This window comes from Symsagittifera roscoffensis, chromosome 1 (assembly GCF_963678635.1).
Source record: "Symsagittifera roscoffensis chromosome 1, txSymRosc1.1, whole genome shotgun sequence".
Classification (NCBI taxonomy): Eukaryota; Metazoa; Xenacoelomorpha; order Acoela; family Convolutidae; genus Symsagittifera; species Symsagittifera roscoffensis.
The window spans coordinates 30326830-30353482 of NC_087062.1; the positions used below are offsets into that span (position 1 = coordinate 30326830).

General features: G+C 36.3%; 3 protein-coding genes across 3 annotated transcripts; all 3 read right to left on the minus strand.

Annotated features, from left to right (window-relative positions):
- Nucleotides 1-3570: 3570 nt before the first annotated feature.
- Nucleotides 3571-5173, minus strand: LOC134856329 (lysosomal acid lipase/cholesteryl ester hydrolase-like). The gene has a single exon (XM_063872692.1). The coding sequence runs from the start codon at nt 4862-4864 to the stop codon at nt 3620-3622; it is 1245 nt and encodes a 414-aa protein (XP_063728762.1). The 5' UTR covers nt 4865-5173; the 3' UTR covers nt 3571-3619.
- Nucleotides 5174-7946: 2773 nt separating this feature from the next.
- LOC134842511 (uncharacterized) lies at nt 7947-10431 on the minus strand. The gene is made up of 2 exons (XM_063858895.1): nt 10131-10431; nt 7947-8784 (listed from the first exon to the last, which is right to left on the minus strand). The coding sequence occupies exons 1-2, from the start codon at nt 10405-10407 to the stop codon at nt 8195-8197; spliced, it is 867 nt and encodes a 288-aa protein (XP_063714965.1). The 5' UTR covers nt 10408-10431; the 3' UTR covers nt 7947-8194.
- Nucleotides 10432-11480: 1049 nt separating this feature from the next.
- Nucleotides 11481-26238, minus strand: LOC134842521 (uncharacterized). The gene is made up of 7 exons (XM_063858907.1): nt 26045-26238; nt 24738-25912; nt 23548-23967; nt 21931-22091; nt 18758-18978; nt 17023-17196; nt 11481-11749 (listed from the first exon to the last, which is right to left on the minus strand). The coding sequence occupies exons 1-7, from the start codon at nt 26231-26233 to the stop codon at nt 11531-11533; spliced, it is 2559 nt and encodes an 852-aa protein (XP_063714977.1). The 5' UTR covers nt 26234-26238; the 3' UTR covers nt 11481-11530.
- Nucleotides 26239-26653: the final 415 nt, after the last annotated feature.

The following is a 26653-nucleotide window of genomic DNA, read 5'->3' on the forward strand; positions in this document are numbered from 1 at the left end:
TGACCAAATCCGATAACTCTGCGGTACCTGAATTCGCAAGGAAAACATAAAAGAACTGAAATTCACTCTAAGACACAGTTCCTCCCCATTGTTTTAAGGGTCGGAATAAAAAAAATACAGACAATATTACAATTTTCAGCATTTTCAATTAAAAAATTAATCTTTGATCACACAAGTTGATCATTGGTTTTTTCCAGCAGCATATTTTTATCACTGAGGCAAAGCTGAGCTTCGCACCACTTGCAATATAACAAGATCTATCAAAATGAAAGAAGATGGTTGTGAAAAAATATAGACAAACAAAAGAATGCGCAAAGCCGAAAATACCTGATCAGAAACCCATCAAGCCGAAATTTCTTTTTTAAAGTCAAAACGAATTCAAAACTTTTTGGTCCCTTTTCCTCTAATAATACAGACAGGCAAAAAGGAATTTTTTCGCACATCAAATGACGCAAAAAGATACTACTAAGCCGATATAATACAAGCCGGAACCTATTAAGCCGAAAAAAAATAAAACTTGAGCAAACCGAGCAGTAAAAATGCAATCAACTTAAAAATTGCGGAGGGGAACGTACAATTTGTGTTTCCCTTGAAACGACCCACAATTAGGTCACTAAACGAATAAAAAATGGCCGAAATAATTTGAGCGGAATAAAGTTTTTAAGCGAAACAAACAAAGAAAATACGGAAAAAGGTACAGCAAAATTTAAAATTGCAGGAGTAAATCTGCTTAATTCCAAATGAGATAAGCTAGCAATTGTGTTACAATTAATCACCATACGAATAAATGAAAATTTAGTAGTTTTCAAAAAATTAAAAAGAACTCTTTACTATAGAATAATATCCTTTATTTCACAATCGAAACAATTCGCCACATGTTGGAGAACAATAACTTCGGCATTTCGAACTACAATTGTGAGGAGAACATGATATAATTCTTGAAAGAAAGATTTGAAAAGAAGGCTTATCCTCTTTTTCAAAGCAAAAAAGAGAAGTTTTTGAAGGAATTATTTGAGGTTTTAAAAATCATGAAGACAAGGCAAAAAATTGTTTGAAAAGCTTAAGCAATGGGATTTAACTTGAACAAAAAAGTGAATTAAATTAACGTGAAAAAAATCCGACCAAAGTCTTCTTTACAAAACTTAATTCTAGTTTAATCGTAAACTAAACTTAGCCTTACTTAAGCAGACCACTAATGAAAAGACGCGTTGTGTAAATCAACTAATTAAAAAACATTAAAATAAAATTGAAGAAAAAAATCTTTTCCGTTTTTGACAAACAGACCAACTCGGCGCAAAAGTAGCATTTAAGGATACTAAGCTCGATATTTCTAGCTGGTGAACCTCTGCGATCAAATCTGTTGTTCTACAGAATGATCGCATAATGAAACTTCGATTCGCATTTTAAAAGAGACAAGAGGAAGACGGGGCTAGACTTTAAATTACTTTCAGTTGATTTAGTCTTTAGATAGTTTTAACTAGTTTTTGTCTGAGAGAGATACATAAGTTTTCGAGAACTTTCGTTTAAAAAAATAAGGAGTAAGCAAGTAGTCGTAATTATGAGAAACCATTAGAGGAACTTGGATATTTTGTTTTTAAGGGCCTTGTTAGGTGTTTTGAAATTGAAATGTGTTTATAATTTTGTTAATCATAACAAAAGGCGGAAGCTATTTTGATGAATGGCAGTTGTGTTGGCGCTAAAAAGTAAGCGAATAGCTTCTTCCTGAGCTTTAATAACAGGACCACTATTTGGTGATAATGAGAAAAGTGTTGTATAGTGTTTGCTTTACCTGAGCATGACTTTAAAAACATCTTCAAAACGGGACAATATTAACACAGAAGCGAAGCTGCAGCTTCGCAAACACGAGCGAGAAAGCGGCGAAAACTCAGCTTTAAAATGCACAAAAACTCTGCATGTAATAATTCGGAATGTAATTAACTAAATGCAACCCCACTGACGTTGCATGTAATAAGTTAAAATGTATTCAGCCAAATTGCGAATAAGTTATGCATTTCAAAAATCTCGCGAAGTAAACCAAGTTGAAAATTTTCTGAAAAGGAATTTAAATTACTATACTCCTGTATGAAACAAATAGCTTTTTCGGAACAATTGATGAATTGAAAAACCATCAACTGTGCTAGCCTATTACTAATCAGAAGTCAAACAACTTGGCAGTATACTGCTAATACAGCCAACCGTTTCAAAAGTACCACTAAAAGTAGCACTTTTATTTGCGACATAGCTTAGACAAAATGTTGCATCGTACTATCACACTACGCTACGCTCGTGTAATAAAAACTTGCACACTGTCCGAAGAACTCTCCGAGCTTTGAGTGAGCACTTTTAAGGGTATTGCAGTTAGATTCAACACAATGTTAGGTGTGCTTTAAAACAAAACTTTTCGATGTAGATGCGCATAAACAATTTCAGAGATATCGCCTTTCTGAAAAAATTCAAAAAATTATAGCCAACATAAGTTGGAAAAGAGTCATGAACGCAACGAAATAGAAAATAATACCGACTTGTTTTCTGAAAAAAAAACTTCAAATTTCAAAGAAAAAAATGTACGGCCGTAAACATCTGGGAAGTTCCAAAACAAATTATGACCGGCCCTTTTTTGATAAAAGTAACTCAACTTGCCACACAGAGGCGAAGCTTTGCTTCGCAAACACAAGCGAGAACCTGACAAAAAGCAGCTCTAGAAAGTGCAAAAAAATAGTAATAAGCCTAGAATTAATAAAAAATTCGGCTAGGTTGAGGATTCGAACTGCGACCTAATGCAATATAGAGATTTTGAGTCTCACGCAGTAACCACTCAGCCACGCACGCTTAACCATCGACAAACACTAGTCACGAATAAAGCAGCTACATATGCTAATAAATTGCCAATGCCATTCAGCAAATAAAAATATACACAATTTTGCAAGTAATAATTTGGAATGAAACAAACGGAAGGCATCCACACTAACTTCGTGCATGTAAAAAATCGTAAAGCATAAAGCCACATTATGTATAGATTTTGCATTTCAAAAAATTGCAAGATATATTGAGTTAGAAAATTTTTGAAGTCGAGCTTTTATTCTTGTTATGGGAAGCTTTTTCAGTTCATTTGATGAATTTGAAATGCATCAACTGCGTTAACTTATTACTATTCGAATGTCAAAGCTCATGCTATCAAATCTGTAAAGGTTCCCCAAAAGTGGTACCAATATTTGCGTCTTAGGTTAGAAAAAAGTCTAGCAATACACTAAGCTGACTCTATTGTAAAAACTGAATCAACAGATAATTTTTTTGCACTGAGAAATATGTAAATTAAATTCCACTTTCGCAACTAGAAGATGATCACGTTTTTCATGACCTTTACGATTTTGCTGTTCGATAGCAGAATTTGCCTTCCTTTGAAGAAAAAAATGAACTGATGTCGCCCCACCCCTTCTTTCGGCACACTAGTACGTCCATGACTCTAATTAAAAGATCAAAACTTTTAAAACGTTTTTTTTCCCGGAAAATGTAGCTGCCCACCTTGGGATATTCCTGAACCTACTGCTGGTTACCAGCAAAAAAGGCACATCAAAATTTTATTCAGGTATAAAAAGATCAGGTGCATAAAAAGATTTACCTAAGAGTTCAAAATATCAGACACAATAGTTCTATACGCACAGTCATCCGCATGCGTTCCCCAAATGAAATCTAAATGTGCAAAATCGGTGCAGTTTTTAAAATAAAACACATTAGGCAGTCTGTCTTTCAAGTATTGAACGTCCACCTCTGAAACTAGCCAATCAGTATCGCCTGCGAAAAGCGCAACGGGAATATCGACATTACTCACATCAACAATAGGAGGTTTCTCCACTCCGTACGCTCTCAAGTTCACGTCTGAGTCTAAGTGGTCAAAATAGGCAGCGGTTTTCTGCACATGCAACTGAGCGTAATGCCGCACATTCTTCAGGCTAGTTCCTGAAACTGCGTGGGCGAAATAAACTGATATACGAGATGGGTTTAAATTGTCAGGACTGCTGAACCCGCTGAAATGTCTGTAAACCATAAGACAAAACCCTTGCACATTTTTGGGACAAAATAAAGCTGCCAGCTTACTTGCGGTAGTGTGGGAAAAAGGAAAAAAATGTCGGTCACCAATAAACTTTCCATAAGTATACAAAAGGCCAAGAAAATATTTCACTGGGCTTCTTATGTTTTGTAATGTTACGAAAGGCGATAACATATAAGAACGTTTGATAGATGCTTCCAAATCTGGGTCCTGAGCAAACTGAGTTAGACCTATGAGGGTTCCCTGAGATTGGCCAATATAGTAAATCTTTTGTTGGTTTGTAGCTGATTTTATGTAATCTACAATCGCTGGCAAGTCGTACCAAGCCATTTCTTGCCACGTGAAATCCCAATACTTTTCATCTTCAATTGAAAGTTTCCTGTGTTTCTTGGAATAGTAAGTTCCACGCACATTTCCTAACCAGACGTCGATATCGGAGCTAGCGAGCATGAATCCTAACGACTTTTTGGCAGTATTCGTTAAGAAAACTGACGAATCACATTCCAGGCAGTGCATTAGTAAAGCTATTTTGTTTTCGGCTAATCGACCATTCGATTTTTCGCTCATATTTGCCGACGTTTCTGGAGGTTTTTTCAACTTCGAACTCTGTTTGTTGACGCGATGAACAGTGAGTATGTATCCATCTTTAGTAGTGACAGAATGTTCTGTGCAATCGAAATTGTACATTTCGGCTAATTGACAACTTGTCGCAAACACTTCTGGTTCCACGACCAGGGGCATAATGGCGAGAAGTGCGTTTAGCAGAAGAAAAAGAATGATGGGAGCACAAACGACGCAAAGCCAGCGTTTCTTCATCACTAAAGTAGGCAATTTGTAAATTGGAGATAGTAAAAGTTCTCAATTTAAGTTCTTAGTCAGCTAAATCGAATAACTTTAAACAAATATAACAATTCACCTTCAGTGTTTCAAATGTGACGTGATTTGAAAGTCCAAATAGAAAGCTTGAAAATGAGGCGTCCGTCGTAGCTATCATTGCGTAAATTCAATGACTGGTCAAAGATTCAGACTTCTAGACCATTATTCAATAATCTTTTCATTCAAACAACAATTGAGCAAACACGAGACCATTTATATGACCATTATACTCATCTTATTTTCATATCCGACCTAAATCGAAAGCAAACTCAAAGAATTCCCGAGAGCATAACTATTCAAATTATTTTCGGCTACAGCCAATTTTAATAAGAATTGAAACATCTCGATTCAAAGGCCCGTTCATACGCAAGTTAACTATATTGCTGTTGAGTTCATCTGAGAAAAACTGCCGAAAACAAAATTTTCTAGAAGTTAAAACAGAATATCAGCTCAATAGAAAAAATTATAACTATAGGTTTCGGCTCTTGACTCTTAAATTAAATTTGATGTTCATCAGACGCCTTTTTTTGTTCAACCCTTCATTAAGTGCTAAAGAAATAGAAACATGAGCTTATATCCAGGCCACAAGACATTCCAAATATATTTTTGATTCTGTTCATAAAACAAAGTATTTGATGTTATAGCCTAACTGATGTGATAAACTTATTAAAGAGTTTCAGAGATTGAAGATGACTAATGAAAAATTGAACACCACAATACTAGAGAAGAATTCTGAAGGGTTGCCAAATCTGCGATTCCATGATCAAACTCCGATTTCAAGGCCAGATAACAAAAGATTATGCGCAGTGCTAAGCCCGTGTGAAGAAAGCTCACCTATCATTGAAACAATGCCTGCAAAAATCAGGGAAACTATTGGTCGACCCCGGCAAAACACTACCCCTGGAATAATCGATCAGCTAAGCACGCAACTGAAAGATCTTGAAAAAAAATAATCGAAGAGTCACTAGTGGGGTTCAAAGAAGAGATCACTAAGCTGTGAAAAACCACCTAGAGTTCTCAGAAGCCAAGGCTAATCTGAAGTTCACATCGGAAAAGCGGAGCTCTTAAAGTCTTACAATCGAAGAGACAACCTTAAAATCATTGGAATGACTGAAACAAGTTCAAGCACCAACAAATTTGAAAGCATGGAAACTACCATTGAGAAAGTTATGTCTGTTGCAAATGAACTATCAGCCACCATCAGCAAACAAGACATTTCGATTGCTTACCGTCAATATCGCCAGGAGATAAACCAATTATTGTTCGATTTGCGAGACGTCTAGCAAAAATTGAAATCCTGAGGAAAAATAAAACCCTAGCTGATCGAGAAAATTTAAAACATCTACAAACTTTTGAAGACCTCAGCAGGCCAAAAAATAAATTCATCAACATCATGAGATCAGATGACCGCATTTCATCCACCTGCACTAGAGAGGGGACGATATTAAATATCTGGAAAAGCGATGGAGAAGCTATCGAATCACCGGATTCTATGAAGGTGAAAAATCCAATTTTCGAAGTTCTCAACAATGAGTGCTTTTCCGATCATTATCCCGTTATGTTGCGTAAAAATTTCGTGAACAAAGATGCGATTAACCAAAAAATTCCGCGACATTTCCTTTCTTTCGATTTATTAAAAGTTAAAAAATTTTCAGCTTAAAAAAAAATTGAATTAATAATTGTCAGGGCTTGTAACACACGACGAAATCAGACTTATGACAGCTCAAATGTTGCTAGTACTTGAGATACTGACAATTTTTAGATTTTTAGGAGTTTCTCAAAAACTCGAATTTTTTTAAAATTTTCTTTCATTAACTTCTGTTTCTCTGATTTCGAGTGAAGTGAGGCATCGCTCTCATGCTTTATACACTGTTGTGAGTCACAAACGTTTTTAAATTTTTTTTCTGAAGTAATCCATAAGTTATATAATTACAATACATTTTGTTAATCATTACATTATTAAGTAAGTTAAGTAAATTGTTAAGTAAGCACTGGGTAGACTCTCAGTGGGCATTGAATTTGCCCTTTGTCCATCCACTTCTGTTGTATAATTTTTGATGGATAAAAATATAATCAAGTCTAATATAGATATTGTTTGCATATCTTTCATATTTATACAATTGAAGAAAGAAATTCTTTTTTTTTCTTTCTTTCTTTCTTTGATATATCCTAATGGGGGCTATTCTCATGGGCAAAAAAATCAAGGGCGCAGAACCGAAAACAAAAACAATCGAAAGTTAATTATTAACAGGAATCAATTGCTATTCAACTATAAAAAATGAACGAAGCAATATTTTGCTTCTTTTCTAAAAAAAAAAACCCTTGAAATAGAAAATTTGTTCCAATTTGCCGGCGGTCAGTGACAATTTGAAAGTTTTGAATTTTTTGCCGTTTTTATATTTGGCCAATATTAATATTAATTCCCTGGAAATGTTGACTTTCTTTGAGATTTTCTCAATTTATTTCCAAATTTTGGAATACTGAAATCTGATTGGCTGATTTTTATTTTCTCCCATTCGGTCCTTCACTTATGAGGGCTTCCGCCTAACTAAGTTTTTTACCCAACTAACGATTGTGACACGAAATTTACAATAAATCGAAACAAAACTGTCACTGAGTCGAAACATACTAGATGAAGGTTTTTGATTTGCAATCTTTTAAAACACTATAGACCTACTACTTACCAAAGAAAAGAATTCTACATGTACTCGATTCAAGAACCCGACTTGATCAACAGCTTGCCTTTCAGCCACTGAGCCAATTCAGCTCTAAAATGACAATAACAGGCTTTGCTATTAAAAAACGCTAAAATAATACTCGTATTCGGTATATTTCAATCCTGAGCGGAATCAAATATTATACTATATTTACTATTGAACACAAGCTTCAAACTTGCTACACTTGGACAAACCAGTATGTGGCATCATTGTCTACCACTATATTACGCCCACACAATGCTTGAAGAGAAAAAAGGAGCCAAAGTGCAGTTTCACTTGATCCTGCTAATAAAAAAGAGTGTAAATAGTCAAACAATTGTAATTAAATTTTCACATCATCCAGACAAAACTACAAAAAACAACTCAAAACACTATTATACCAAAAACTTAGCAAACACAATATACTTTTTTAATAAATGTTGCAACCATATTGAGCTCCGAGTTTTTGTAAAGCACGCATTTTGGCCAGAATAGTTCAGCTTCAAGAACTCCAGACAAATAAAATTAAAATCAGAGCTCACATTGGTTTTTAATTTTCACATTGATAACTAAATCATTCAATACACAACTCGAAGCTGTCTATGTCATTGAAATCTTCTAAAAGTTTCCTTTCAAGTTCAAGTTGTCTCAACACTTCCTCATTTCCAGCCGATTTGGCTTCAAAACTCAGGAAACTCTTGGATAAATTGTGACTTCTATCTTTTGAACTTGTTTCTTCCGGTTTTTCCTCGCCCTTGTTTTGAATTTTGTTTTTCTGAGAAGCTTTAGATTTCTTTTTGACTTGTTTACTCTCTTCGTTGTTTTCACTCTTTTTAATATTTCCTATTTCGCTCATACGTTTCCGGTCTCGTAGCTTCCGTTTTCCATAATTTTCGTCCGTTTCTATATCTCCTTTCTGCTGCAAATCAACGCTGTTTATGTTTTTTGACTCAACTTTTACCGCTTGTTCACCTTGTAATTCAATCGAAAGGCCGTCTGTAATGTCATCTTCGGTGTCATTAAGGCTTCTGGGACTTAGTTTTCTCAAAGGGGTCGAAGAATTTGAGCTCTGTTTCAGCAGAATTTTGAAGGCGCTTTCCTCTATGCTTGTAGCTGAGATTCTACTACTCGAAGTGTCATTTAATCTACCGTTTCGATAAGTTCCTGAAACACATTCTATATTTAACTGCAAGGCTTCACTATCTCGCCATACTCAGGCGCTTTCAATGACCTATTTGCATGACATATATAAAAAGGTTCAAATAAAAGGTTTGCACGTTTAAGCTGTGCCATTATGCCGAAATGTCAATTTGACGAAAATGTGGGAAATTTATTTTAATTGTCTTCTGAGGTGATGTTATATTTCCGGAACAATTAACAGGGGCAATTAGAGAATAATCAACTATGCAAACAGAATTATTACTTAAGCAGCAAAACAGCTAGCGGCGATGTGTCTAAGGCAAACATCCGATATGTCAAACATCCGAAATTATGCAATAATTACATAACAATATGACATAATAATTTCAAACACAAGATATAGTTCAATTAGCCAATTCCAATTTAGCCCTCTAGGTTTAGGGTCGCCGGTGGGCTCGCTTGCCTTATGGCGATAACCGGCTCTAATTTTCATAGAGTGCTACCTTCTGTTGGCAAGCTCGTAACACGTAGACATAGGAGCTTCGTCCAACTTTTGGAAAAATGTCCGAAGTTAGTACTAGTAAAGCTATTCAGGAATTTATGGTCGGACTACAGCAGATCACTTTAAGGTGGTATTTTAGGAAAATTGAAGTCTCATTTTAAATATACGAAAAACTGCTCGTGGATGCATACGTGAAAAAATCTTTCGAAACTACCTCATGTTTGGCTCAATCGCTTTTTTCAATTCACTCGATAACAAGCAGCAGTAAGTTTGTTTTAAATGTCTTCACAATTTTTTTAGCATTAAGACAGCCTTTTGAAGTGTAGAAACTGACATAAGCCAGGCAAACCATAGCCCAGACAAAACCATTCTGGCAAAGTCATCAATAAACCTTTGATTCAATTTATCAGATTTAAAAAAAAATAACTTTTGCATAGCTAAACCATCATAGCCCAGACAAACAATACCAGCAAGGTCAAAATTTTAGCCCAAACAAGTTCAATCTACCAGGTTTTATTCCTGATCAATTGCGTGAATTATTGCATAAAATCTTATTTTTGAAAGCGTTTTTTTTTCTTTGAGCGTTTCTGTCATCATTTCTACTTTTCCGCTGATTGTGCTCATTTTTGATAACACAACTATTAAATTGAGAAAACACACGTCTAAAATGTCATCAGTCGTGGGAGCTATTGAAGGTATGAGGATATTTCATACCTCCAATTAGAGCAATAATTACAATTGCATTTTTGAAGTCTAATCTGATTTTAAATCTGGGACCTTAATTATGGTAGCTCAGCCCGGAATTAAAAACTTATGGCGACGCACCGCTTTTTTACTGGTCTATCTAATTTGACCCTGGTTTAATCACCTGAAACTTTTTCGTCTGCTTCTGAAAATCGCACTGACTTCCTGTCCGTTTCCGATTCTAGCGAATCAATTACAATCTGGTTTCCAGTCTCCGCCCTCGCAGCTTTTTTCGCCTTGGCGTCTGTTACGGTGCTCTTTTTTACTTTACTGCTGCTCCCTGATTTCTTCTGTGTTTCTCTTTTTACTGTCGCACGTACTGGCATGTTCTCTTTGTTGTCAATTTCTTCTGTAGGCGGACTTTCCTCTAGTTTGAATTTCGTTCGTGTTCTGGTTCTCATAATCTGAAAAAAGTCACGATTGTCATTTCATTTTAGTTTTATGACTACTCCACTAAATCCTTCAAAAGAACTAACATGTAAGCAAGTTCGAAAGAAGGACAAAAATATATCAAAAATTTTAAATTAAAGTTTTTCTAAACCTCTTGGACGGTCTGGTTTACTTCAATTCTCCAAAAAACTTTTCTCACTAAAAACGTATAACCTAACAAAAAGCACCACACAAATTCACACGTAGAACTGCAAAAAAAAAGAAACCAATAATTTTCTAAAATGATTGAACTATTCAGAACAAACAACATCGTATAAATACTGTTTCAGTTTCGATAAAAATTAACGATAGTCAATATTCTTTAGAGATCAAAATGCAATTTTTCTTACACTGTAAGTTCTTACAACCAAATCCACTTTTGAATCTTACAGAATCGGAGAGCCCAATAGGAAAGAGCTCCTAAAGAGCTCCTTAAGGAAAATGAATTTCGGTATCATGCATCAAAATTCAACAGCCGAAATCAAAAAATAAGCATGAAACCAATTGAAGACTTTTGACTAAAAACAAACAAAAATCAAACTGAAAAAACTAACTCAAGGTGGTCACAGGGCCTGCGAAATTGCAGGAACTGACGACACTGCTACTCGCACTGATGAAATTAAATGCTAGGAACTGACATTTTTTGAAAAAATAGCCTTTTTCGGCTTTGTCAGACAACTTTTTTTCATTGGCCGATCTCATTGGTCCAATTTGGCTTTGAACCAACTTTTTTGACCCAACTAATTTCTTTTTCTCAGAGCTGCTCATACTGCTTCGATTTTTGATTTTGAATGATTCAGTAGAGAAGTGCTATAAAAAAACTGGCACTGATATTCATTTGCTGGCACTGATATGGCACTGACAGCACTGATACCGTGGTCTCCCAGTAACTTCCTTCATGGACACTTTAAAAAGTATTATCCACAACCTTTTCTCAAAAACGCGCAAACAAGAAACAGAACTAGCACAAAAAGACAAGCAGTTACCCTAACAGAAAACAAATGGATCAAATTTCATGTGTGCTACTTGTTCAAAGAAGAACAAAGAACGTGAACAAAAATTTCAAATTACAATTCCAACACAAAAAAGTTCAATTTAAATTTTAAGCAGATCCGATTTTTGCACAAGGTCGACACATGATTTGAACTGGTCTGAACTCATTTTGGAATAGACTTTCTTCAGGCGCTCCCTCTTTACGGGGTCACATTGGGACAAATGCGCTTTCCTATCCCTCCCATAGAGTAGTCTGTCCACTATGTGGTGCATCCAGAACACATTAGTCTCTGGCACATGCTGTCCCCAGTCATTGTTCACCTAAGCATCGATGCAGAATAAATTTACATGAACATCAAGGTTAGATTAATTTAAACAGAGGCTAAGCTGCACTTGAAAAACAATCAAAAAAGGCTCAAAAACTTGAAAAAGAAGTAGAAAGTGAACATGAAAATGAAGTAGAGCTTTCAGAACGGCAGGTTTCTATTTAAGCATGCGCAACAATTTATGTAAATCCAAATGAAATTGAGGCAACTTAAATGTTGCAAACATCTTGTCATTAGATGAGATATGTATCACTTTGTACTTGAAATAGAGTGTTGGTGGAAGATTTCACAACATAGCCAACTGACAGCTAAAAAAAAGAAAGCTAAAAAGAAAGCAACTCAAGAAAGCTAAAAAAACCGAGTTGTTTTTTTCAAAAATCTTCAATTTTTGAAATTCGAACAAAAAACAGATGTCCTTAAAGATCTTAAGAATTTGTAGAATAATTTATTTAAGAAACTGAATCAATGGGTAAAACTTTAATTTCGCTGCGAAATCTGATAAATAATTTCCATTTTCGCAATTAGATGTCGACCACGTTTTTCGTGACCTTACCAATTTGCCGTTCGATAGTGGAGTTTGCCTTCCTTTTAACTATAGAAATGCACTGAACTTAAAAATAAATCACGAGTCAAACCGCGAAAAATCAAACTTAAGCGTGAACAAAATTGAAAAAAAAAACACAAAAAATCAGCAAGACTTATATACGAGTACTCACTACGTCCATTACTCTTAAACAGGAAACGGGGCATTTGAAAAGTATACCTGTTCAGGGACGGATCTAGGATTTTTCCGAGGGGGCGGATTTTCAAACGAAAATTTTGACGATCGTTTTTTTTAGGTCGACCAAATTGATTTTCCGAGCTCTCCTAAAGCAGTAAAAAGACGCTTTTGGGCCATTTTTGAAAAATTTTGACGAAAAAATTGCTTTATTTTGGCGCGCGCTCCTCCTCAAAATTAGTATATATTGCCGCCTAAGGCGCCTTAACAAAAATTTTAGGGTCGGTCGACCAAAAATGGATTTCTTAAAAAGTACCAAAGGGGGGAACCTTTGGGTCGGCAGGGGGTCGAATCCCTGAGGGAGATGCGTCCGCCCCCCCCTAAATCCGCCCCTGTACCTGTTCAAAATATGTCTAGTAAATTGTGGCAGTACACATTTAGAGATTACCATTAAATTCATTAATCCTGTGAACAAAGTTATTTACGGGATAAAAAAAAGTCTTGTAACCGGTTGCCACACCCTTGCTTATCGCAACGATTATGAATAAAAAAAATGCATTCAGATTTTCTTCTTTTGACAGTCTAATAAAAAAAACTTTGTTGATTGAACTCGCAAAATTTTTGCCTTTTAAAACTCACAATTGAGTCGACCAGAAAACGTAGCCAAAATGTCAACTTGAACACCTTTCGATGGTCCAAACGATTGTATTAAATGTCAAGTCAGTTCCGAACATGACTGCTTTTGGGGTGAAAGTGTCTGGGGCGGAAATGACTGGTCACGGAACGAAACCCATGGCGCTAAAAATCTGCTCACTTCCAATCCAGCCAGCGCTTAAGAAACATTGCAAACAAAAATTTGGAAAAAATCTTGAACACAATGAAACAGAAAAAAAACTGATTTACTTCTTGAAAAAATCGAAATTCACGAACTAAAAAAATATATGACAATAAGGCTGTTTGAATTTCTAGAACAAAAAATCATTAACACTTTAACAAAAAAAAATAATTCAATTTCAGAAAACTGGAGTGTTAGGTGAAGTTCCGCTGGGATATCTAAAAATTGAATTCCATTTTTTGAATCGAGAAACTGTTCACGTTTTCCGCACCATTTCTTTTTTCAAAATTTTAGAGCGAAATTGCTTACCTGTTACTACTTAACTGAAGTGAACTCTAAGAATGAACATATACCTACGAGGACTCATAAATGCATTAGTATGTATGAACGCTTCTTCTGAAGCTCAGAGCGTGTAACACACCTCCGGCACCTGGAATGCCGATACCGGGGCCCTATGCCCCTTCGACAGACAAAATTATTACCAAACATATGTACCAGGATTCGTCTTTTGAAAAAAAAAGAAACTCGTTATTAACAAAAAAACTCTGTTACGATTGCATCGGATTAGAACATCAACAGAAAGACTGCACAACAAAACACACATGCAGCAAATGCAAATAACTTGATCATTCAACATTGCACGAAGGTCTACTAACACAGCACGCGCAGTTCAACACCAGTCTGAAATCAAATCGGTCGAACTACTAGCCAGTCAAAAGCCGACGCTTGTTAGTACCAACTCACTCCTCTATTTAGTACCAAAGACCCTCCAGCATCACCACAGATTCATCAACGTGTACGCTTGTCTCGGCAGTATAAAAGTACGAATAGCTAGATATCACAAAAAGCAGCACAATTTTTGGAACTAAAGGGAACAAAACACAGCAGCCCGATTCCTGTTGAACGATTCTATTGTCTAGCTAAATTAGACAAGATCTAACAGGGACAGGTCACAGCTACCACTGGATACGACAACTGCGACGATCGAGCTAGCCATGCCCAACAAAACCACTCACCCCTAGAGAAATCTGCTCGTCGCCCAACTAGTACGAAAAGCCACCACTGACATCAAATTGAATTACAACATAACTGACTCAGAGACAGAAGAAGAAATTACTCAGCAATTTGAACGATGCCACTACCTACTTAAAGACCACCTGAACGAACACGCGACAGCAGAGGATCTCATCAACCGCTTCACTAAAATACAAGATGAGCACGACGACGACATGGATGACTTCAGACAGATGCTACCAGAAAACACAGCTGAGACAAGTCCACAACAGCAGAATACTAATTACAATTTCCATCAAGTCCCCAACACAGCTGATTTTGCCAACCAGCAGCACTCATTCGACAGCAGAGACAATCCCCAGTTATAACATCGCCAGTGAACATCAAGCTACCGCAGCAACACGTGCGACTATGTGGTTTGGTTTGTTCAAAAACAGCAATTCACAACCATCCAATCTCAGACGCCGAAAAGATTACTAATCTCCAGACACTGGGAAAGCCAACCAAGCCATCTGTGGATTTTGCAGCAGCCAATTGTTCAACGCCACTCTTCCAGAACTACGACGACGATATGGACGACAGTACATCATCATCAAAGATTTTGTTAGCCGACTCCAGAAGTTCAACTAGCCATCAAATCATCGCAAGGATTCGTACATAGAATTCTCGACCTTCGCCAGGAACATGGTTGGAACTTTCCGAACATTTTCCCTCAGCAACACCAGCAGCAACTTCAATGGACGCAACAAATCACTGTCCAAACATCGAGCAACCTAATCTCATCGCTTTCGCCGGATGGACAAGACAGCTGATAATGGCAGAACCAAACGAGACAGACAACAAAGAAGACAAAATATTTTCTGCACATCAGGCGACAGCAACTATTTCCCTTGAATCAACCAACAACCGACATCAGATATCAGCAGCACCAGTAACGGACTCTTGGCAGACCAGCCAATTGATCTTCAATCTGCAACACGAGCGGCAGAACACACGACAGGCAGAACAATTTGCAACTAATTTGAAATCACTAACAGACTTGAAATCACCAACGGACTCAAGAGACGACAAAAACAACTAATGCAGACCAACTATACAAAGCCGCAGATCTGTGACCTGCCAAATGCAAAAAGTCGAACCAAGCTGTTCATATGAAAAACCGGAAACTAACTGGATTTAGATGAACTCAAAAAGGGAAATTATAATAAACTGAAATACCTATTACGTGCAACAAATTATTTCAAAACATTCAAATTCGCGAAACAGTAACATTCTACACATACGCGAAGTTCCACTTCGCATACACAAGCAAAAAAAATGACCGATAGCGTTACTGGAAAAAACTGAATGAGTACAACTTTGATTTGAGTCTACACAATTTCTTAAGTGAAGCACGCCAATTATGAGTCTACATAATTGCTAAGTGACGCAAGCCAATTATGACGCATTAGCAGTTTCAGTGAAATTCAAAAACTAATATTTATAATGCGGACGCATTTTAAATAACATACGAAAAAGATCACTACAAACATCCGACCCTGGCCAGGTTCCAAACCTCTTAGTTTGTTCGGGTCTCCTTCCCTACCTCTACGCTACAGATCCATGATACCTTGAAGCTAAAGTACTATTTGTACAATAAAAGTCTTTCTTAATATCCTTAGCATTGGCTGTACTTAATAGCTTTGCTTGTGTAAATATAGAAAAGAATAAAGTGACCATTCTACACAGTTCGTTCTCAACAAAAGGCCATCAGAACATTCAAGACTTTACCCTGTTACTCTTTGTCTTCATTACTTATAAAAATAGACCAAACATCAGCAGGAAAATTTGGGTTCGGTTAAAAACTAGCTCATCTATATCAATGCTGATCGGTTTATGTTAACGTCAGCCCTACAGGAGAATTTGGGTTCGGCTAGGAACAAAATCCCATCAATATCAATGCTGATCGGATTATGCGTCATTGTTCTGCCCATTCAAAATGCGGTGAAATTTTGCATTCAGGTGTGTTTATTGTTTCTCTTTTCGAGTACCACAAAAAATCATCGTGATGAGTCGAGTGATATATCATATAAAAGCACTTTCAGTCGTGATTGAAACGACATTTAAAAAATTCAAACAGTTTTCTTATTGTCGAGAAAAATCAGTTTAAAATTTTTGCTTTTAGGTCTACTTTTGAGCGAATAAATAGAGTCAGCAAACGTATTGTGTTTTTCAAACAAAGGCAGTTACCATAAAGAACCATCGGAATGGGTGGAGTGATATATCATATGAAAACCCTTTCAGCCCTGATTCGAACTACATAAAAATTTCGCCAAGTTAACCCAGTGTCGAGAAAAACTGGTTTTTTAAAAAGAGTTTCAGTTCAATTTCGAGCAAGTTAAGCGAGCGAGCAGGTTTATTAGTAAGATCTGTAAAAATTTTGGCAAAAAAAATCGAATCATTATTATTTTTTAAATGGGTTTTCTAGTTGAAAAATCTGTTGCCCAATTTGCCTGCTACACTGTGATTGCACAATAAGTCCAAGTCCTAGGCTTTCTTTAGACCCCTATTTATCATACCGCGCCCAAAACACGACCCACACTACTTTAAAAAAAACTTACAAGAAGTATTTTTTTAGGATCCTGGTCAGAACATTGTGCAACTTGTTCAGCAACCGGCTATCATTGTTTTGATTTGCATTTTGATACTAAGTATGTCTTACCAAGGTGCGCATGAACTTGTACACTTTGAACTGTCCTTCACTCTCTTTGTCTATTGTCCCCTTCTCCTCCTCATTGTAATCACAGGTAGACGAAGAAGTGCCTTCTGGTGATGGGACTATTTGGTCCACGAACAAGTCCGCATTCTCTTCGCCAGAAAGATCATTGAACTTCAGCTGGAATTTCAAATGAGAAGCTATATTTACAATTCTGTGATGCAAATTTTTTCGTCTGTTAGACACTAGTTTGTTTTGTATTCAGAAAAAGGGGTTGCATTTTATATTAATAAACACAGAGGCGAAGCTGTGCTTCGCAGACACTTGTAAGAACACGACTAAAAAGCAGTCTATCAGGTGAAATAAGAAAAAGTAGAAAAAAGCATCGAATCAGCAAAACCTCGGCTACGAGTACAATTCGAATATGCGATCTACAGCAATCAAGAGATTTTGATTCTTACGCACTATCCCCTAGTGGCATCAAATGCAAATAGACTCAATTTTGCCAGTAATAATTTGGAATAAACTGAAGGCATCCACACTAATCTTGCATGTAAGAAATTTATGTATAAATTATGCATTTCAAAAAATTGCGAGATATAATGAGTAATAAAATTTGTGTTAACTTAGTACTATTCGAATTTCGAAGCTCATGCTATGAAAAAGCTGTAAAGGTGTCCCAAAAGTGGCACTAATCTTTGCCACTTATGTTGGAAGAAAAACAAGGTTCGTACTAAAACACTCGCTACGCAAGTGTAAACATAGCGAACAGACAGTTGGAAAAGAGTAAATGACCGCAAGTCAATGACTTTAGCGTTCTAATTTCAAACTAAAAAAATATATGCACTGAAAAAAGGTCGACAAAATTTTCGAATTTGTTTTTTGAAAATTCACCTCCCCCCTCGAGAAAATCCTAGATCTGCCCCTGCACTAACCCATGGACGCTTAATAGGTACCAAACACTAGCCACAAATAAAGCAGAGAACAGATGCTATACAATTTCCAATGCTACAGTGAAATTTCCAAATAAAGGAACACATTAGTCAGGGTAGAAAAAAAGAAGGTTCGCAAAAAATACACTACACTGATTGCAAGTGTAATAAAATTAAATCAATATGAAAAATCTGGATCAATATGTAAAGTAATTATTCCGCTGGAAAAACTGAAAATTACAATCCACTACTGAAACTAGAAGCCAATCACGTTATTTGTGACTTTTACACTTTTGCTGTTAGATAGTGGAGTTTGTCTTCCTTTTAACAAAAAAACTAACTGAATTTTAAAAAAGTCAAACCGCGAAAAATCAAATTTGAGCGTCAGCAAATTTTAAGACTGCCTTAAAAAATATATCACGACCTATTTAAGAGTCTTCAATACGTACATGGACTGTTAAATGAACACTTTTTTTTAAAAAAAAAAAGCTTCCAAAGGAGTTTTTGATTATCAAATAAAGTAATTAAAGCAGGTTTGAAACATTCGAAATGAAAAATAAACTTCTCAAAAATGTTGAACAACGAACTAGCCACTGCGACCAAATATAATTTTACCGTAAAAAAACATAAGGGGTTGGATTCTGAAAAAAAATCTCAAATGGTCCTGATTTCCCAAGTTTCGACAAATTAGGACTGAATTAGATAACACAAACTAATGATTTTTTAAGCCTCGATAATTTAATTTCGCATGATGATAAAAACAGATTTTGATTGGACTGGTGCTTAGATACGATAGTGTAAACGTTTACCTGATTGTCTACTAGTAGTCTTGATAGAGTGTAGTCTATTATTGTGGCCTTGACCCCACGGGTGTTCACGTCCACGGTAGTAGTTTTGTTTCTGTTACCGGTTTCATTGCTCAGAGAGTAACTGAATCTCTTGACTCTTGTGGGACTCACCAACACATTGCTCATATGTAGATCCCTGTGCTCGAACTGCAGTTTTTGCTCAGCCATTGCTATACTGCATGCTGCAACGCAATCACCAGGTTATTGCTACTCTGAATCACTAAATATTCAGCATCCCCCCTCTATATGCCTTGTAAGTAAATTATAACCACCCCTTTAAAAAACATATTGAGGCTTAAACAGATGCGTATTTTGTACCTAGTAGCGGGAAAGGGGTGAGGGGGGTAGTTTAAGAGATCCGTTACTCCGATGTACCGGAGAAGTTCGCATCAACACACCTAATAATATAACACACTAATTGAGCTCAGATATTTGATCCATCGTTTACCTTCTACCATTTCAAATCTTGTATTTTTTCAAATCAAATCTGAAGAACAAATCTAAGTTTAAGCTCATGAATGAGCAAATCTCATTTTGAGCTTAATGATGTCTTTCCAAGTTTTTACGCTTCACTGTTTACGCCTCAAAGTGATGCGTTCGACTCCGCGGCAGGTTTTATTGCAACAAAGCAACATAGAAAGTTGGAAAAGTTCAAATGCACTCAAGAAAACCGAAAAATTGAGTCTTTGTTTCAACAAGTTTCAAGCTTTGAAGAAAAAATACATCAACAAATACAACTCTTTCAGTTTCAACAATCTTTTGCGTTATGTATTTTTTCACACTGAGGCGAAGTTATGTTAGAAAAAAATAAGGTTCGTAATAATACAAAGCTGACCGCAAGTGTAAAAAGGCTACCCCAATCAGAGAACACTGGTTCATAAGGTTACTTTTTTCTTCCGCTGGGAAATCAAAACATTAAAATCTATTTTCGAACCTTAAAGTCATTCAGGTTTTCGCGCACGATTCTAATTTTCGTAATTGAAGAGCGTTATTGCGATCCTTTAAGCAAAAGATTTGAAAACGAAATTAGAAACACAGAGCCCAAGCGGAGCTTTGCAACACTTGCGATGCAAAAAAAAGCACATTGCGCTACAAAAGTAAATGACAAAAAATACAATCAAAAAAGAGAAAAAAGTCAAAAAAAGTTCTGAAAAAATGTTGGAAAAAATACTTGAAAACGTAAAATGACAAAAGTTGGAAAACTACAAGTACAAAAATTCATATTTTTATCAGATGAAATTCATAAACAGCCCTTTAAAATGAAAACATTTATCAAGCGACAAAAAGGAATCAAACTTTGGGTCGAAACCTGTTGAGCCGAAAACAAATTGTTGTCATAAAAAATATCATTAAATTAAGTTTCATTAATTTTTTTACGACCTATCCAAACCGAAACACATCATTCCTAAAGGATATTCTTTGCCCTCGAAATTAAGCAAAATAAGTTGACTAGGTCGATATAACATGAACTAAAACTGTTTGAATATTTTTTAAAAATTTGAAAAAAAAACTCAAAATCAGACATAGTAAATCAACAATATTGTGAAGTTTCAGTTATAGTTAAAACTTTTTAAATTGGAACAAAACCCATGGTTTAAAAAGTAAACCAACAAATGCCCTACCAAATTGGCGTATAAAAAACGAAAAATAAACGGACAGAAACTAGGACGAAAACCAGGAACTCGAAAAAAAATTGAGAAGAGATGATTACAATTTGAATCGGGCTTGAACTAACTACTAGCTAAGTGATAGTACTTTTATTTGAATTTTCAAGAAATTGAGCATGTCAGAAGATGAAAGATTCTCTAAAAGTGATACTCTAGAAGTAAGATCTCGTGGACAAAGTTATTTACGGGGAAAAACGTCTAGTACCCGATTGCAATACCCTTGCTTATCGCAAGTGTAAAACAAACAGAACACGAACAAAAAGCAGTATTCTTTGCGAGAACACGACCAAAAAGCAGCTCTAGAAAAGGCATTAAGAAAAAATAAGCATCGAAGTAGCAAAAGCTCGGCTAGGTCTACAATTCGATCTGCGACCTAATGCAATCATGAGATTTTGAGTCTCACGCACTATCCACTCAGTCACGCAAGCTTAATATTCGACAAACACTGGTCACGAATAAAGCAGCTACATATGCTAATATATTGCCAACGCGATTCAGCAAAAGTGGCACCAAGCACAAATAGACTCAATGTTGCAAGTAATAATTTGGGATATACCAAACTGAAGGCATCCATGCTAACTTCATATGAAAAAAATAGCAAGGCATAAAGCCACATTATGTATAAATTATGCATTTCAAAAAATTGCGAGATATATTGAGTTAAAAAATTTCTGAAATCAAGTTTTTATCATTGTTAAGTTGTTTGAAAAAAAATTCCGGGTCATTTGATGAATTAAAAATGCATCAACTGTATTAATTTATTACTATTCGTATGTCAAAGCACATGCTATGAAAAAGCTGTAAAGGTGCCTCAAAAGTGGCACCAATATGTGCGACTTAGGTTGGAAAAAAAAGAAGGTTCGTACTATTACACTCGCTTGCAAGTGCAAAAAATACTCAAACAGCGAAACTCAAATTGGGACGTGAACAAAATTTGAATACTTTTTCCTTAAAAAACGACCTCAATTAGTGTCTTCACTCTGTTAATTGCCATTCAAAAAGAACTAAGAAATGATATTTAATTGACATTTAAAAAGCACTAAGAGCTTTATTGGGTAAAAATATTTACCTGAAAAATATCAGGCAATCACAAATGAGAAAACAGAAAACAGCTCTAAAAAGGTACATAAAGGGCGATTATAAATCAATTATGAAAATATGGAACTCAAAAATTGCATTATAACTAAGTGCATCAATATTTTAAGACTTTTAAGAAAAAAAAATCAGCAAGACCTATATAAGATTCTTCACTACGCTCATTACTCTTAATAAAAGATGTTCGTAATATAACACTACGCTAGCCAGCGCGCATGTGTAATTATGGGCAACTACGGCCGTTTCACGTTACTGCTCAGTTTTTCAAAAAAATGATAGAACCAATAAATACCAAATTCAGTCCTAGTTGGGTATATCATGTTTTTTGATAGGCTAGGGGTGGAGTATAACGGAAGCGCCGCAACTAGTTACCTATCTGCTGCACCGTGGACACAACTTGATCGAATTTAGTAAACACGAACTGATCCAGAGGAAAGCCGGCATCCTCCAAAGACAACACACAGAACTCTGTCTCGTCCGGCAGACAGCTGGGGTCACAGTTCAGGGCTAGATCAGGGTACAGTCTGCTAAACCTGAACAACGTTGTGGCCAAGTTAATGATTGATTATTAACCCTTTAACATATACAGCTTTTAACCTATCATTTCTAGATGCTCAGGCAGATGCCTACTACCATCTTTCAACTAAACTCAATATGAAAATCGGCAGAGTAGTTCTCTAGAAAAAAAAAATTGGAATTTTCCGTCGTTCCCACAAAAATGAAGATAAAAGTTTATTCCGGGATGATCTGTGCATGATGTTCTTTCAAAGGAATCATTAACCTAAAAGTTAGTATGGTAGATTTTGAAAAGAGCGAAAAATTTCCAAAAAGATAATTTTCTTACTTAAAGTAAGGAGTCGCCGCTTCTGCGGTAAAATTCTCGTATATTGATCTTTCGATTCAACCCTTAATCTCAAATTTGGTAGGGTAGTTTTTGAAAAAAAGTCAGTTTCCAAAAACCGGTCAAAATATTCAGATTTGACTTTTCGAAGGGCTATTACTTTTTTCGTACAAACTTTAGCAGAGAATACATCCCCAAGCCTGTATTTCTATTGAATCATTAACCTGAGAATTGGCACGCTGGTTTTCGAGAAAAGTTAAAAAGTTTCCAAAAACCGGTCCAAAAATCAAAAACTTGACTTATGTAGGGGAAATTTCCACAGCCTGTTATTTCGATTGAGTCAAAAATCTCCAATTTGAGAGGGTAGTTTTCGAAAATTTTCAAATAAGGGTCAAATATCAAAAAATTGACTTTTCCGAGGTGCATAACTTTTTAATACATAAATTATTAGATTTGGCAGGTTTGTTTAAAAAAAACAACTACCATGCCCCCCCCCCTCAGATTTTTTCAAAGGCTATAGAACTAAGTTAACAAAATGCTACAAAATCAGCTACAATAGATATTCGCATATTAAAACAATTCAATCAGGGGCGGATTTAGGGGGAGGGGGGCGGACGTCCACTCCCCTCAGGGATTCGATCCCCTGCCGACCCAAAGGGTCCCCCCTTTGGTACTTTTAAGAAATCCAGTTTTGGCCGAGTGCCAATATATACTAATTTTGAGGGGGGAACGCGCGTCGAAAAAAACGCGATTTTTCGGTCAAAGTTTTCCAAAAAGTGCCTAAAAACGCCTTTTTTGGCCAATTTGGTCGACCTAAAAAAAGGTCGACAAAATTTTCAAAATTTTTTTGAAAATCCGCCCTCCCCCCCCCCTCGAGAAAATTCTAAATCCGCCCCTGAATTCAATGAAAAAATCATGCGATTCTTCCAATTTAGGCCAAATCATTAAATTGCCTTTTTCAAAAACTGACCTTTCCTAACTTGAGTTGCTACGTTCTTAAAAAGTGTAGTGATAGTTTTACCGTTATAAGTTCAAAAATCGTACTCTAGCCTAGATTGAGGAAAGAATCAAGGTCATGGGTGTTAGATTACGCAAAAAAAACTTAAAATACATATGATGTCAAAAATGAGGAGCAAAGGATGAGATACCTCTCCCAGGCGTCCAGTAGTATCCTTGGGTAAGCACCGGTGACATACCAGGCGCCATACAACTGCACGAAATTGGGACATAGTTTGCTCAACAAATCTGTAATGACATACTCGTTGTCTGCATTCAGCCGATCATTTTCAGTCCCACTGCTCAAAGGCATCACTTTCAACACTCTCTTCTCAGATTCGTCCACACTGTTATGTAGAGCCACTCGAAACACTTCAGAAAATGCTCCCTCGCCTATTTTGTCAACTTGCTCAAATGAATCCAGTAGTCCTTTAGCGTCTTCGAAGATTTCCCGATTCTCCAAAGTCAACAGTTTGAGATAACTTTTGCAAGATTTTGTAGCTTCTATCTTACTTGCTTCGATTTCCAAGTTAACTTTGTCTACTGTGACGTCTATTTCTGACACACCTGTCCTTTTAGGGGTTGGAACAACTACATTAACTTTCGAGAAGTAAGCAAAATCTATCTGACTTAGGTTTCTATACAAAAAATGAGGACGTTGAAATATTAAGTGCGTTCAGTAACTAAATGTATCAGTATTTTACCAGATCAGATCAATAAAATGAACCACGTAAAATTAGCGAGGGTTATGTACCATTTGTATTACCAAATGCATGATTTTAAATGCATACGTGCATAACTTTTGGTTTGCGGATCAGGTCATTTCTTTTTTGGTTAACTGACCTGCTCCACTCGTTTTCGGCTTAGTGTTTCATTGGTTTAAAAGTTACCGCCTAAAATCAAGATTTAGATGCAAAACTTTTCGACATAGAATTAAGACCATTTATCCACGGGGGAAAGGACCAACACAAGAGCTGTACAGCTCATCACGGCGAACCGCTGTTGTGCCCCTGTTTATGATTTTTTTTTTGAAGTTTTCGAATGATTTTTTTGAAGTTTTCTTTCGGAATCTCAGTCACGACTGAAAGGGTTTTAGTTTGATACCCCGCGCGATGCCCTATGAGCGTTTTTAGAATATCCTAGGCTTTAGTTCTTTCCCTCTTTGAGAGTGGTTGGAACAAAAACCTAACTTCATTCAAACGACATCTACTAGTCAAACCTACTAATTTGGACACCGTTATCGTACAATTATCGAATTTACCGAGTTTCAGAATAATATGAATTTTTCAACCATCAAATTACAGACATTAAATTGCAATGTAAATGTTCCAAACCCTGTTACCTCGTGTGTATCACGACTGATTGTCTGGATTTAGCAACCATTCTGAGCGACTGTTTGCTTAATTTACACATGCTCAAATGAGGCCTGCTTTTTGAGTCGACATTTGATTGGAAATTTCTTCGCAAATTTATGATAGTAGTTCGCCTCTTAGAAATCCTCGATTTCATGTCCGCGAATGGGGGAACAAAAATTTTCTTAGCGGAGCTTTTCTTATCCTCTGAAATTTGTTCAGATTTAGCATTTTCAGGATTTACTCGATAATGATTACTTTCGCGATTATTCACCTCAGCCATCTCGCCGTCTAACAAATCTTCATTGGAAAATTCTGTAGATAAAACTCCCAAGTGCGCGTTTGGCGAAACAGATAAAAATGAAGCGCGTTCCTCGGTATTTCTCACTAGTGTTTTCTCGTTTTCAGGTTTTTCCTCTCTTTTTAACACCTCAGTTTCAGTTTGAATTAACTGTTCTATATTTTGAGTTACTTGCTCTTTTGCATTTAACAGAGAACTTTGCGCGACTTCTACATGTTTCGAACCCATAGTATCAGTACTTCCATCCAGGTATGAATTCAAATAAGGACCAGAAGTACCTTCAGTGGAATCCCTTTCGCGCGATTTATCGTGTACATTAGCTGGGCAAACCATAGAATAACTACTAGCTGTACAACGAGTACCTTCACTAGCACTAGGTTGATCGGGAATAACTTCGACAAACACGCTTTTCGAATTATCCCACTTCTCTGGTGTGCAATACGTAGAACTGATGTCGCTAAGGGTATCTAGAAACAAAACAGCAGACATTTCACCGCTGTCATCTGAGATTTCTTTGTCATTTTCATTTTCTCCCAACTTATCTATTATGTCTGCTGAAATTGTTTTATGTCTGCTGAAACTGTTTTCATCCTCCAGATACGCCGTAGGATCATTTTGCTCCTCGCAACTGCAACGTTTCGAATTCACTGAATTGTAGTTATTTTCTAATGATCTAGTTGTGGGCGAGCTTTTTTCACCTGATAAAAATTGTTTCTCTTCTAAACTACTGGAAAGCGCCTCATCAGAAAAGCGACAGTTTGAACCACTCAAATCGCATTCTTTTGCATATTCTACTCTGGGATATTGATTATGATTACTCGAGTAGATAACTTCATGTGGCAGTTCATCGGTAGAAATATTTTCCTAATAAACAAAGCACTAAAAACTAAGGTAGTCGAAAATGAAATTATACCAAGCCATTTCTCAATAAACTCAATAAGTACCAGTTTCTTTAAAAACGTCTCTTAAATACACTAATAATATCTTAAAGTAAACCTTTTCATCATCAAGACCCTCTGCAAGCGTCTGAAGCCGTGGCTGAATGGAGGATGCGGTGAAATTAAAGGATGGCTTCATCTTCATGTTGTATCTCGGGGGTGTATTGTTCTCTTCTTCGGTGAGTGCTGCATTGAACAGGTTCGACGCACGTGATCTCTTCCCAAAATGAACTCTTTTCATATTCATTCAGTTCATCTGAAAAAAATGAACAATGAAAGAGTGGATCTAAAGGTTTCTCAGAGTACTGATTCCAAAGAAAAGATTTCCGTCACTTTCTTTCGTCGAACTGTCTTGCAAAAGTAAACTCCTATGTTAGTAAGGCATGGAGCGGTTAACCAAATATATGGTATTTTAAACGGTTAAAAAGTTTGAACCGGTTTAACTTAACCATTTAAACCGGTGAAATTGTAAGGAGGATGTTACTGCAAGTAAACGGACGGTTCTCTTCATGAACTTTCTTCAAATTTTACGATTGAAACACACCATCTTGAATATGGATCTGAATATCGAAATATCGTCAAAAAATAAAAAACTTGAAAACCTCGATGCTCCTTTTTAATGCGGTCATTCTTCGGTACCTAGCAAATGTTCTAATTCAGATCTGAA

Bases quoted from the DNA above. Each gene is read 5' to 3' on its own strand.
- LOC134856329 (XM_063872692.1), bottom strand. From the start codon at position 4,864: ATGAAGAAACGCTGGCTTTGCGTCGTTTGTGCTCCCATCATTCTTTTT.
- LOC134842511 (XM_063858895.1), bottom strand. From the start codon at position 10,407: ATGAGAACCAGAACACGAACGAAATTCAAACTAGAGGAAAGTCCGCCT. The intron at 8,785-10,130 runs GTGATTAAACCA...AATGTGTTTCAG, and splicing joins AGCAGACGAAAAAGTTTCAG to GAACTTATCGAAACGGTAGA.
- LOC134842521 (XM_063858907.1), bottom strand. From the start codon at position 26,233: ATGAATATGAAAAGAGTTCATTTTGGGAAGAGATCACGTGCGTCGAAC. The intron at 23,968-24,737 runs GTAACAGGGTTT...AACCCCTAAAAG, and splicing joins TCAGTCGTGATACACACGAG to GACAGGTGTGTCAGAAATAG. The intron at 11,750-17,022 runs GTAAGACATACT...ATCGATGCTTAG, and splicing joins ACAAGTTCATGCGCACCTTG to GTGAACAATGACTGGGGACA.